The 12,787-nt window shown below is 42.7% G+C and overlaps 4 protein-coding genes across 6 annotated transcripts in view; 1 reads left to right on the forward strand and 3 right to left on the reverse strand.

Moving 5' to 3' along the window:
* The window catches only part of LOC116844828 (THAP domain-containing protein 5-like), a 1,492-nt gene extending 1,215 nt beyond the window's left edge, over nt 1-277 (reverse strand). Inside the window, exon 1 of one of the 3 annotated variants that reach the window (XM_032816892.1) lies at nt 209-277. The gene's annotated coding sequence lies outside the window, so the exon portion shown is untranslated. Of the gene's footprint in view, nt 1-95 lie in introns of all 3 variants that reach the window. The other 2 variants (XM_032816893.1, XM_032816891.1) reach the window with 2 other exon arrangements.
* A 1,439-nt stretch (nt 278-1,716) lies between these two features.
* LOC116844911 (suppressor of fused homolog) lies at nt 1,717-6,748 on the forward strand. The gene is made up of 7 exons (XM_032817050.1): nt 1,717-2,050; nt 2,978-3,070; nt 4,555-4,864; nt 5,061-5,296; nt 5,403-5,621; nt 5,708-5,915; nt 6,092-6,748. The coding sequence occupies exons 1-7, from the start codon at nt 1,851-1,853 to the stop codon at nt 6,155-6,157; spliced, it is 1,332 nt and encodes a 443-aa protein (XP_032672941.1). The 5' UTR covers nt 1,717-1,850; the 3' UTR covers nt 6,158-6,748.
* A 35-nt stretch (nt 6,749-6,783) lies between these two features.
* Nucleotides 6,784-9,042, reverse strand: LOC116844837. Its single transcript, XM_032816904.1, has 4 exons — nt 8,587-9,042; nt 8,078-8,347; nt 7,595-7,750; nt 6,784-7,074 (listed from the first exon to the last, which is right to left on the reverse strand). Exons 1-4 carry the CDS (start codon nt 8,746-8,748, stop codon nt 6,895-6,897), a joined length of 768 nt encoding a protein of 255 aa, XP_032672795.1. The 5' UTR covers nt 8,749-9,042; the 3' UTR covers nt 6,784-6,894.
* LOC116844912 lies at nt 9,038-12,282 on the reverse strand. Its single transcript, XM_032817051.1, has 4 exons — nt 11,697-12,282; nt 11,026-11,202; nt 10,470-10,584; nt 9,038-10,374 (listed from the first exon to the last, which is right to left on the reverse strand). The coding sequence occupies exons 1-4, from the start codon at nt 11,758-11,760 to the stop codon at nt 10,257-10,259; spliced, it is 474 nt and encodes a 157-aa protein (XP_032672942.1). The 5' UTR covers nt 11,761-12,282; the 3' UTR covers nt 9,038-10,256.
* Nucleotides 12,283-12,787: the final 505 nt, after the last annotated feature.

Below are 12,787 nucleotides of genomic sequence, written 5' to 3' on the forward strand. Positions count from 1 at the left end.
TTTTTTTTTTTTTTTTTCATATATATATAACAAAACGTGGATATCGTAAAATTACTGAGAAGTACTAACGTCAGGTACTAACTAAAGATACTAACTTATTCAGATCATATAATCTAATTAAACTCGTTTCAATTACATCATGTCTGACGATACCGGTACACGTGCAATTTCTATCAAAACCTGTTGAACGAGCACGCATCTGACCTACTTTTTCATCCGTGCTTGCATTGCACCACTGCACTTTCTCCCGATTCTCTTCCTCTCATGCCTGTTTCCATCAACTTTAGTTAACTTAATTGGCTGGTCATTCCACGAAATTGACCAATCGCATCTATCAATTCTGACTAACTAGAAATGCGATTGGTCAATTCCGTTGGAATAACTAGCTGATTAAACCAATCAAAGTTGGCGAAAACAAACATAAAGTCTGTATCAGACTGAGACCGGTGTCCCATTAGGTGCGTTCAGCGAAATCAACAGTTGCGCAACAGTTAAGCAATTCGTCAATGTAATTTGTTTAGATTTAGGGATCTAACAGTAATGGCTCCTGCACACAGGACGCGGTAATGCTTGCCGCGCGGTGGAAGTTCGCGCGACAGCCAATCAATATGTTGCTTTCCGTAATAACCTTCAGCTCTTACGGAAAAACAACATATTGATTGGCTGTCGTGCGGAATTCCGCCGCGCGCAAGCATTACCGCGTCCTGTGTGCAAGAGTCATAAGAACCAATAATCACGATTGCTCACTGAGCGCTTTTATCTCTGAACGCACCCATTCACTAAAATAAGGAGCGTCCCGATTGACCATGGTACGATTAAACACTACCAACCGATGCAAAGAATTATTTAGTGAATTACCAGGTCAAACCAATCATTATAATCTGTGTCCAATCGTACCGTGGTCAATCGGGTCCCACCTACTAAAATATATATTACCTGGGCCCCTATTCTTAAAATTTTTGTGTATACGTAATTTTCATTGCGCAACTATTTTATGGTATGATTAAATCTGCGTAGTAAAACTTACGTATACGTAACTATTTAAAAAATAAGGGCCCTAGAACGCGCGCTACCTCTTAGTTGCGTTCCAAAATTCTATTCGGTGGATAGAGTACATATAATTGACCGATTATGATAAAAAAATCCTAGTTATCTTTGTTCTTATTGGTCAATGAAATGCTACTCTACCCATCGAGTAGAGTTTTGGAACGCAGCCCTTGAGTTTTGCGGGACGAGAGAGAGCATGCTTGTAGGTCTCGAATAGTGCTCTGTCTTTGTCTAGTACAGTCTGAACCAAAAGCTAAGTTGGCTGATTTCTAAACATAAGTTGAATCTCCGATAGAAACTATCTTTGCTTTGTTTTTCTTAAGTCGATAAATGAATACTAATAAATGAGAAAAATATATCTATCTATTTTTTTATATCCTAAAGGTGCGGGTTCAGTGGCCGTAAACATATCCGTATCCGTAACCATAAACAAAATCGAGTCGTGATTGGTCGTGATATATATCTTACGATTATTTTAAAAATAATCAACTGTGATTGGTTAATTATTAATATAATATTACGTGATATAATTCTTATCGATGGATCCATCGACGAATTAAAAAACTCCCCTTACTCGAGAGAGCCTGCAGAGGCGCTGCGTGTTCGCTGGAATTTCTGCTTCGCTCTTCCATCTCTCTTATCTACGTGATACCTGTTCTACAGGCGGCCGTGCTTTTGTCTCGTCAGTGGCCGCTGACGCTAGTGCGTTACGTGTGTGTCAGGTTGTGAGTGCGTGTCTGGTGTCGTAAACAAAGTGCCTTCGGCGTGGCGAGCACGCGTTCCTGCGGATCCACGACGGATTTATGTACGACGCGAAGATGCGCGAACACGACGACCTGTCGAGGTGTTTCATGCCGGGCCATCACCAGCAGCAGCAGCAGCCGTCGCCGATCCAGGCACCGTCGCCGCAAGCTCCGGGCTTGGACGCCCTGCACAGCCTCTGCAGACAGATCTATCCCGACCAGTGCAATCCGCTCACAGTCACGGCAGTCGTGAAATATTGGTAAGCACGCCTCGACGACGCCGATCCCGGCGCTTTCGCCCGAGAGAAAGTCGAGGAAGCATTTATTTCGAGTCGTGCGGGTAACCCTGATTTTGCATAATATCTGGTACCCGTCCTGCCAGGTAGTCGTTAACAATTAATTTACGAAGTGAATGCATCGGTGACTACGGTGTCTAACGAGGCGGTTTATGTATGTCGTACTCCACGTAGCAGAAGCTTCTAAAAGTCATCTGCGAAAGTGAGATGTCTTTTAAATGAATTTAAGATGTCCTTAAGATGTCTCTTACAAGTTTCAACTTTGAGATTTTTCAAAACTCTTTAGCAAATATCATTGTTATGTTGCAATTGCACACATTATTGCATCTATTGTATTAGATTTTGTTCCTTCCATTGTAATCATTTTAATAGACCTTCATTTTATTAGATTTTTATTTCATTAGATTTCACAGATTTTGGAAAACTTTTTCAAGATTCTTCAGCAGTTGTCATTATTCTTATGTCATGTGTGTGTGTGTGTGTGTGTGTGTATTATTGCATTTATTGTAATTATTTTATTAGGTTTTTATTATATTAGATTTCAGAAACTTTGGAATCCTTTTAAAACTCTTCAGCATATTTATTATTTTTATGTTATGCACACATATATATTGTTGTGCATACATATTGTACTGCATTTATTATAATCACTTTACTAATTTTTTTATTAATTCGCGTCTCATACAATATATTGTTTATATATTGTTTATTAAAATATTTTCCGATACCGTGAAGGGAATCACTCGTAGAACACTCGTAGAAACTCATTTTATCGCTTCTCCCTTTGTGAAGGGACGAAGATTTCATAGACTATATTTAGCCTCCCTTCGTACGTGTAAAAACCGGATGTCCTGTCAGCTGATTCAAATTTTTCTCGCGTTTTCCGCGCAGGTTAGGAGGACCCGATCCCCTGGATTACATCAGTATGTACGCCAGTCCAGGATGTCCCGAGCTCGGAATATCTCCACACTGGCACTACATCAGGTAAGAATTTTCGTCAATTTTTTACGAGATGTCCAAAAAAATACCTGTCTTATCTGACATTAGACACGTTTCAAACTGTGAAGACTGAAGCGATTCCTTTTGTAACCTTTTTCTAATTTAAAAGGTTTTCCAAGTTCGCAAACACGGTTGAATCAAATAATCGAATTTAAGGCACCTTGTACATACTCAAGCAATCTCAAATGCTCTTTCGTCTATATCTTTATTCAGAAATGACACGTAATTTTCGTCAGCATGTCATTCCTCGCTTTTGACGTCGCGAACCCGACATGGCCGAATAGATACAAGGACCCTTAAAAATCGCGCCGTTTTCTTTGTTTGTGTATATCATTTTTTCAGAACTTTCTCAAGCAAAGTACGTGGCATAAAAAACTGGCGACGTTTTTTTCCCCGATGAGTTTCAATGCGAGAATCTGTTTTCTATTAATCCTCAGAGGACAAATTTTTCCGATTCGATACCAAACGCGCCCTCAAACTCACTGAGGTAAAAACTATTTGCAAAAACCGCGTATTTGGCTAAATTTAATCGAAACGTAAACTGACGCAGATGTTTGACGTGTGTGTAGGCGACCGATTCGCCTTCTCTCAGATACTCTATCGGAATCTGTGCGCCGAATGACGAATGACCTTCCGCCAAAGGGTGTGCCGGTTCTTTTTTTCCCTCCAAACCAGCGACCCTCGCTTCTTCAGTTTCAAACCAGCTGTCTCAATACTCCGACTCGTTTCTCTATATATAAGGAACATGTAGGGTGTAGGAAGAACAAAGTCGTTTAAAGCGCGGTACGTCGGAAATAGAAGCGCCGGACTTCCCCCTTTTCGTCTCTGCGTCGTCTAATTATACGCCGCCATTGACTGAAACTACGAAATTCTTTCGCGGCGCGACTGTGTGAGTCATTTTTCTCGCGCACCACGTGTAACATTTTTTCCCTGTTTTCTCAAAGACACAATTATGTTTAATTCTGGTGACATAACGAGGCTTTGAAGAGAATACGTATTTCATATTGAGCAAGTCGTATTTTATATTTATTCAAAATGTAACTCAGATTTATTCAATATGAGACAGGTTTATGTCGTAGATTTTAAGATTACGTTTACGCGGATTGCTTACGCATTTTCGACGTTATGTATACACGTTGTTTTTCATGTAGACAATTATCTGGAATGTTGTAAATTACATTAAAATATACAAAAGGGAGTAATTAAACTATAAGACAGTTACTGCATCTGTTTTGGCTATTAATTTTAAATGCAATGCTCAAAAGAGATGACACAAGTGGTATAAAATTTTTATTTTATTATGTAACAGACTGATAGATTTAACTCTTAGTAGATAAGAATATAACCAGAGAATTCTATGGAGATTCTAACTTGTTTAAGAAACAATATTGATAAATTTACACCTCTCTCTCTCTCTCTCTCTTTTTGCATATTATTCATTATTTTACATTTGTTCTGTTCAAACGTAGCTTAGGATTATCTGATTTGCACGGAGACGGCCGGCTGCATCCTAAAAATGGTCCGGGTCGTCCCAGCGGGTTCGGCTTCGAGTTCACCTTCCGGCTGGCACGCGAAAGGGGCGAGACGACGCCGCCCACGTGGCCGGCGAACATGTTGCAGCAATTGGCAAAGTATGTTTTCAGTTCCGGAAACACGGTGATGCCGGGTGACCACGTCTCTTGGCATGCTCCGTTGAACGGCGAAAGCGGTCGCATCACGCAGATCTTGATGGGCACGGATCCGCAGCTCCCAATGTCGATTTCCACACCCCACGGCGAGGTACATGGAAGAAGAATTAAACGCATATTAACGTTCGATTCATCAGAGTGAAGATAACTTTATAATTAAAATCAATCGTTCAACAGCTGCGTTTAGCCTTCAGTCTTTAACTGCAGACAGATTAGTAACCAAAGCGGATAGCCGTTTCAACAGATGCTGAGTGCGAATCACTAATTGTATCCTCTTTTACAAACAGGTCGCGTTCGTTCAGATTGTCGGCGTCACCTCTGAGGAGCTACAGGCCGCCCAGCACTGGAATGGCCTGGGCGTCGTTAACTTGCTGAAGAGCGCGCCGGAATGTGGCCCGTGGTTAATCACGGACATGAGGAGAATGCACTCCATTATGGAGAACGATCCTTCCATAGCAGAGAAGATACAGCACGGCATCGAGAGAGACGGATCAAACTTGAGCGGCGTGTCCGCCAAATGTTGGTGAGTGTAACGAAGATCAAGATGTCAAGCTTGTGAGCCACGTGAACGATTGTTTTCTAAGAATCGAGACAGTTAATAAGATACATATGCATCAATTTTGTCGCAGGTGGGTGCAAATTACGGGCGACAAGAGCGCAGAGAGATACCGAGAACGGAGGGACGATTCTGACGACGACGAGGGGGAGGAGGACGTGAAACCGATGGTGAAAACGGAGAGACTGTCGCCGTGCGAGCAGGACGCCGACGAAAGTAGTATTAAAATCTTGTCCGGGCTGCACCTTACGTTCAATCTCGAAGCCGGCTCCTTGCTGCCGCTGGCGATAAGGTTAGTCGTCGTTATTGTCGTAAAGCTGTTCACGAGCGCCGTTAGCGCGACGCCCGATGAATAACAATGAAATGTTGACGCTGCAGGGGTCGTGTGATGCACGGGAGGCACTTCACTTTTAAGTCCATATTGTCCCACTCGGCTGTTACGATAGTAGCACCGTCAGTCACAGGCACCTTAGTCGCTAAAGAGAAGCCGTACGTTCTTCAGGGACCGTGGCTGCAGGTTCTTCTCTCGGAAGAACTGTACGAAAGAATGGCTCAAGAATTCCAAGTCTTGAATACACCGGACAAGGTAATCATGTCATTTGAGATCGTTTTTAGATTGCCACGACGTCATAGGCACGCGACTCAGGATCTCGCTGTTCTTTGGAACACCTAATCGGTGAAGGATCTTGAAACGTCTTCTCAGTCTCCTACTGACGTCGACGTCGGTGTTTCATATATACTGACTAATTTATTTTATTGCAGATCCAATTGCCAAAGACATTCTCTTGGCCGGAACATAAATTAGTCATCACCATCATTAATGATTGAATTTCCGCGACAACGGCGCGATTCCTAAAGATCATCGCCTCGTCATCTGCCGATCACATATCTCTCTCTCGTCTCATTGATATAAATATATATTTAAGTTAGCGCAATAAAAGTATTATTGAGCCTCGTTCAAAATCGAGGTTTTTATTTATAGCGTCGACTCTGTATCGACCTAGCTTAAGATTTTTATAATTTATAAATTTTATACGTCTCTGTACGCGCGTGTTTAAAGGGGATCAATTCGCTCATCAATGTGCGAAAGCAGAGATTGGGTGTTTTCTTTAATAACAGACGTCTCCGTCGACGGACGTTTCTTCAGAGCAATGTATTTTTGTACAACGAATATTACCACCTATCTCTCTTTTACAAATTGATGCCTGTTCATATATACGGAAGATTTACGACATATTGTTTCTTTCTTCCATAACTCGTTGAACTTTCCACAAGGAAGACAGATAACTCCGTATTATTTGCGAAAACAAATATACGAAAACAAAAGCATGATAAAACGTCGTGAATCTTTCTCTGCGTGTGTATGTATTTAATTTTGTATATATAACAGTATATATAAATTATACACACTATTATACAGCGAAGTTTTCACATATCTCGCGCTCTTTCCCTCTCTCGCTTTCTCTCTGTTTCTCTGTAACTACAAACGACAGAAGCGTTCGTATTAATATACCTCGGTAAAAATGTATACGCTCTGCAGAGAAAGCAGATAGATTTTGCTAATGTCAGTTGCTCTTTTCCAGTAACGGCCGGCGTCGCCTGTTATTCCTCTGGTTCATCCTTCTGCCCGACCTCCTGTTGGCGGGACACGCATCCCGTGCATGACCTCTCGTCGGATTGTTGTTATTATTGCCCCGCCGCGTATTCCGTTGTTCGGGGACGTTAAACAGTTTCACATACGGATTCTGAAGTATCGACGTGACATTGCGATTAGTCGCGCGCGTTTAACCGCCGGAGTTTGAGGGGAAACGTACGACGCTGGACGTTTGACGTGTATAATCGAGTTGAACTTTTGTACGTTTCCCTTTTCTTTTTATTTGTCAGAATATAGTGATCGCTATGTCTCTCGGAATCTCACGCCGCTCGTACAACAGAGTGTTTGTTCAAATAGGTGAGTCTTTATTATACAATCAATGGGGTGATAACGAAGCTCACGAAACGAATCCATCCAAACAGCATAAACGCGTCTTAAAGACATCCTAAAATAAGTCTAAAAGTCTAAAAGAGTCATCTAAAATAAGTAGGATATCATTCAGACCTCTCTAAGAGAGACGCTCTTTAGACACTTATGCTGTACAGACGACGTCGATCGGACTCGTCGGGCCAAAAACCAGATAATGCACCGTGCGCATGCAAAATCGCGGACCTCAAGATCGCGATCGATCAGCGAATAAGGTACGAGGATATTAATTGTGGTTGGTTTACCTGGTTTTTGCACCGTGGTCTTCTCTTTGTCACATGGTAGCGATATCCCTCGCGAGACGCGCACATCAACGATTTAAATTTCCTGCGCTTCGCCGCGTTCGACAGTTCTAAAAAGCAGGGTACTACATTTGCGGTTGATAACAAGGGACAAATGCGGACATTTGCGGTTCACAGTGGGATATGGGAGCAAAACGGGACACTTGACACTTGTAAGTACTGCGGCAATTGCTGCGAGCAGCTTGGCACAATAAAGCAGATAAGAGCTTTTTTTTTCTCTTTCAAAAAAGACGCAAGTGTCTTGTTCTGATTTGAGTGATCTGTCGGGCGAGATACAATGTCTATTGTATCGAGCGAGCATTTTAAATTTTTATTTCTTCCTTATCAATTCTTATTCTTATGCGCTGGAATAAAATTTCTCGCGTAGAGTAAAGAATTTCCGAAGTTCATAAGTGCAACCGCTCTCAAGACTTTTCATTATTTGACGCGAGTTTCTGCCCATTGTTGACAGTAATGATTATCGTGACGATCAGCGTGACACAAGTCTGTCGTGTACTTTTCTGTCATGTATACCTTTCTCAGAAAGTTCACAAACATCTTCACGGCCCCGGTGTATAAGAACACGACGATGCAGGCGGAAGCGAAGTCTTCGACGTCTTCGCGGTTGATGCCGCTGGCGACGTTGACGATCCCTTGGAAAACATTGGCGAACGTCTGCATCGAATCGATGCACAGGTCTCTGAGGAAACAGATTACCTGTGAACGCAGTTATTCCTTGTATTCTGTCGCGTCTCGTCCCAGTCCTTTTCCTAACATTATCTTACGAATTCGCCGTATTTATCCACTTTGCATTTTTAATATTGGTCGAAAGTCGAGATCGCGAAATGTGTAGACTTTTAATTTCGATTCGATTTATCTTTCAATTCTCCGTATTTTATCATTTTCACCGTTGTGATATATTCTAAGTCATTGTTGCCAATGAGCGAAACGTTCACCTGAAACGTCAAATTCATCAGCACGAGTATCAATTCGATCATCCTCGCCCAATAGTCAAGCACGATGAGCAGGACGAGGTCGAGGGTCTCCCAGAGCCAGCAGACGACTTTCCCGAAAAAGCTGGCGAATCGGTCGGAAGGGATGGACACCCGTTTCTTCATAGTCGATTCTCGCTATTGAAATTTACACTCCGTCGTGAACGATTTCATAGACCCGAGATCTCCGCGTTGCTTGTTCAAAAGTCGAAGAGGCAGATCGATCAATCGTGTCGAAACAAAAAAAACAGAAAGAAAGCGTGGATCTTACGTCTGAAATCGCTCATGCGCTCGAGATAAAGAGAATATATATATATATATATATATATATATATATATAGAGAGAGAGAGAGAGAGAGAGAGAGAGAGAGAAAGAGAGAGAAAGAGGGAGAGTAGAGAGGAATGCTCGTTTAACAACTTCGAGATATACTTTATTGATATGAAGCGGTAATTATACAATCCACATATCGCACATGCACATTACTAGTGATAGCCAGAGCAGCAAGTCGCAAGTGGACTAATTAACTGTTTGTTACTAGAATCTTAATCCATAGTCTGGCAGTATTCACTGTCTCACAGAACACTCATACGTCTCAAGATATCTTAGAGACGTATTAATGAACGTTACTTGAAACTTGCCTGTGACGAGATATTCAGATTTGAATTTAGAATTAGATGTGATGTTTCTCAGCTGAATCGGGATTACAAATATAATCGTCAAATATAATGTTCCACATACACATCATATGATTCAGGTAAAGAAACTTAACTCTAAATTCACAGATCTAAATTCAGAGATCTAAATATCTCATGTGGGAGACAAGTTTCAGGTAACGACTGTTAATGCAGGTCTCTAAGACCTATAATAGTAGTTATTACTTGAAACTCGTCTCAAATGAGATATTCAGATTTGAGTTAAAAAATTAGATAAGAGTTTTTCAGTTGAATCGCGATTACAGATATAAGAATAAATGTCATATACTGTAATATAATTTGACCGGAAAACTTGGATCTGACTCTGAATAAAAATCTGAGTATCCCATATGAGACAAGTTCCAGGTGACAACTATTAAGACGAGCCTAAGAGACGTCTGTGAAACAATAAGACCCATAGTTAATAGTCAGTTGTTGTCACTTGAAAACTTGTCTTATGCGAAGTTCAGATGAACGTTCAGAAGTGAACGTTGGATTTTAATTCAATGTTAGATCTGAATTTTTCAGTTGACTCATATGAGTCAATCTGACACTATATCTGTAATTGTGCTTAAACTGAAAAAAGTTCACATCCAATTTTTAATTTAAATCTGAGTATCTCGTTGGAGATAAGTTTCAAGTTAAATTCAAGTGAGATAACAACTATTAATACGGGCCTAAGACGTCTCTTAAACTCTTCTAGGCATACGTGTCGCGTAGAATGTGGTCTGTCTTGTCATCGTAGAATTTAAATAATGGTATCCTCGATAATTGTCGTTGTGCACACTACGTTATGTAGTCGTTGTGCAACGTCCGTCATCGCGGAGATTACATCGTGATCTCTCAGAGTCGCCGTCCACTTCTTCTTGACTAATGATCAAACGATCGCGCTCGTGATTAGCGTGTGTATACATATTCGTCCTCGCGTCGCAAAGCGTGCGTTATGAAAAGACTCCCGCGAGGATCGGCAATATCAGGACGACCAGCGTCGCCAGTTTTCCCGACGACGCGTTGCACGCATCCGCATCGCTGCAGGACTGCACGCATCCGCGCACATACCTGCGGAACATAAGACGTGTCAGTGTTCAGAGACAATTTATTTGTTCAAGTTAGCGTTCCTACAATTTCTTTGTTATCATATCACGCTGTCTTACTTGTCGTCGAAGTAGAAACCGCCGCAGTGGGACATTCTGATGATCTCGGAGTCGGTTGTCAAAGTACCGCTGTCTAGCGCGCAGCCCCTCACCATAAGGGACACGCCGGATTCGTCTGGTATAATTTAGAAAGAAATAATTAAATTACAGTTAAATTAAAGCAATATTTCTTGCGGAATAGAGATCGCGTCAGGAAGTCATGGAAATAGCCGTGTGAAATTCTCCAGTTTAAAATGATGGATACAAAAACATATAACATTACATAAGATTCAGCCTGAATTTCGATCAAAATCAGTGAGAATCGATAAGATAACGGTTGATTTATTTTGAAAGTCAGACTGAACGTAATGTAATATCTTCGTTTCGTATCCATCATTTTAAGCAGGGTCGTGCTTTGAAAGAAGGGAGATTACAATGTCGCGAGGTTTTCCGCAAGCTTGTGACGTATTTTCTGGAGAATTTCAGGCGACTCGTCTTCGGACGCAAGGCTAAATCTCGAAGAGAGACGCGCGAAAATTCGAGATTCAGGTCACGTCGCGGTAGCTCGTGAATTTACCGTACACGCCGGCGATTTTGATGCAAGCCGTCGCCGGAAAGAGGCCGTCGCGCCCTTTTCGACCGCCCAAGCAGGGCGACTCTAAGAAGGCGAGGCTGCCATTGTTATGAAACGGGTCGTCGCAAGGTTTGTTGTCGCCATCGATCGAGACGCACTTGAAGCAGTCGATGGCCCATCCTGCAGAGCAGATCAGTCGAGCTCGTTCATCGTTGAGCGGGAAAAATGTGGCGGATATAGTTTTATGATCAAGCGCTCCGTCTGGGACATTGTTCGCGTCGCAGTGCAGCGTTTATCGAACAGAATATACTATGTTCTATACACGCGAGGATTACAAGCGCGAGAGAGATTTACATGAACGCGAGAGAACATCTCAACGATTATTCACAAAGCTGCCCTGACGAGCGGCGTCAACGCGAGCTATTTTTACGCAAAATCGCGCGAGCTATACACCGTCCTCGAGCCCCCGCAAAACGGTTCGTCCTCGAAACGGAAGTGTGCAATTCACGTATCGATCCCGTTCGCGCGCGAGATTCGCCGATCGAGCTTCGTGCCCCGTCCGAGATCTGATCTTGGTAGGAAGTAAAATCGAAATTGGAATACTAAGAGAAGAAGAAACAGAAAAAAATGAAGAAGTAGAAAGAGCGCGTCGCACTGCCCGATCATTCACCGACCTCTTTGGAAGTATACGAGAACAGTCAACGCGAGGCAAAGAATCCGGGGAGTCCCCGAGCTCATGCTTCAAGACTCGGCAATTTGAAGGCACTTCGTTGCCGATTGGTACCCTCGTTGTCGCACCCCAACGTCAGCTTTCACATTCCGGCCGATACCACGCGAATTCCACGCCGGCGATCATGTCTCAGTCACTTCAACAACTTCAACGCCAGCCAACCCGACTCGGCCGGCTTCTCCAGCGCTGCACGGCGATCGTCGTCGTCGTCGTCACAATGTCAGGATGATCCATAGGACGTAGCAAAGACTAGCGAACGATCTTGCCGAGAGCCACGACTTGTCGACTGTGTTACAGTCGTCTCTATGCGTCTCGACGACGTAGTGTTTTGACGGCCGGTTACCAAGGAGATTGCACTGACGTCGTCATCGTCGGCGTGTCGTCATGTAGACCGCGATCTCGCCCTGCCAAGATTTGTGATCGATGACTTCTAATAAACGTCGTCAACGTCGTCGCCGTCGCCGTCGTCTTCGTTGTCGGTGAATCGATAAGTCTTCATTCTTCGCAGTCCGCGACTGAATTTGAGGTTGGCTTCGACCTCTTCATACGCGAACCCTGGACGCGTTACTTGCGTGATCTGGCTGCTGTCGCAGCACACGCACGTGCGACACGCGATTATTGGGTGTGGTTGGAATTTATGAGCGAACGAAAGCTCGAGGGTCACGGTGAGCATATGAATAAATGAGGGTATTTATTCGCTTTTTCTTCCTCGCGTCTCAATTAACCTTTCGTCACTTTGCTGCTGCGGTCTGAATACGAGGGAGGAACGCATTGATTGTTTTTTCTCATAGGTTGAAGTCGACGTGATATTGAAGGATCTAGACGCGTATATAAACGGGGACAAAGTAGTTTTTATTTATCCCTCTTTTCTTCGAGATATATATAACGGTAATATCAATTACATAATCCCAGCAAACACATATAACTGCTGTATAACATAGATGTAACATATGTATATATTATATAGCAGTTATGTCTGTATTTGTTGGGATAATTATGGCTGATACTTTCTTGCGTGATTAAGAAAATATTAAG

This window comes from Odontomachus brunneus, unplaced genomic scaffold, assembly GCF_010583005.1.
Source record: "Odontomachus brunneus isolate Ranch 3 - 2012 unplaced genomic scaffold, Obru_v1 Obru_scaffold_047, whole genome shotgun sequence".
NCBI classification, from domain to species: Eukaryota; Metazoa; Arthropoda; class Insecta; order Hymenoptera; family Formicidae; genus Odontomachus; species Odontomachus brunneus.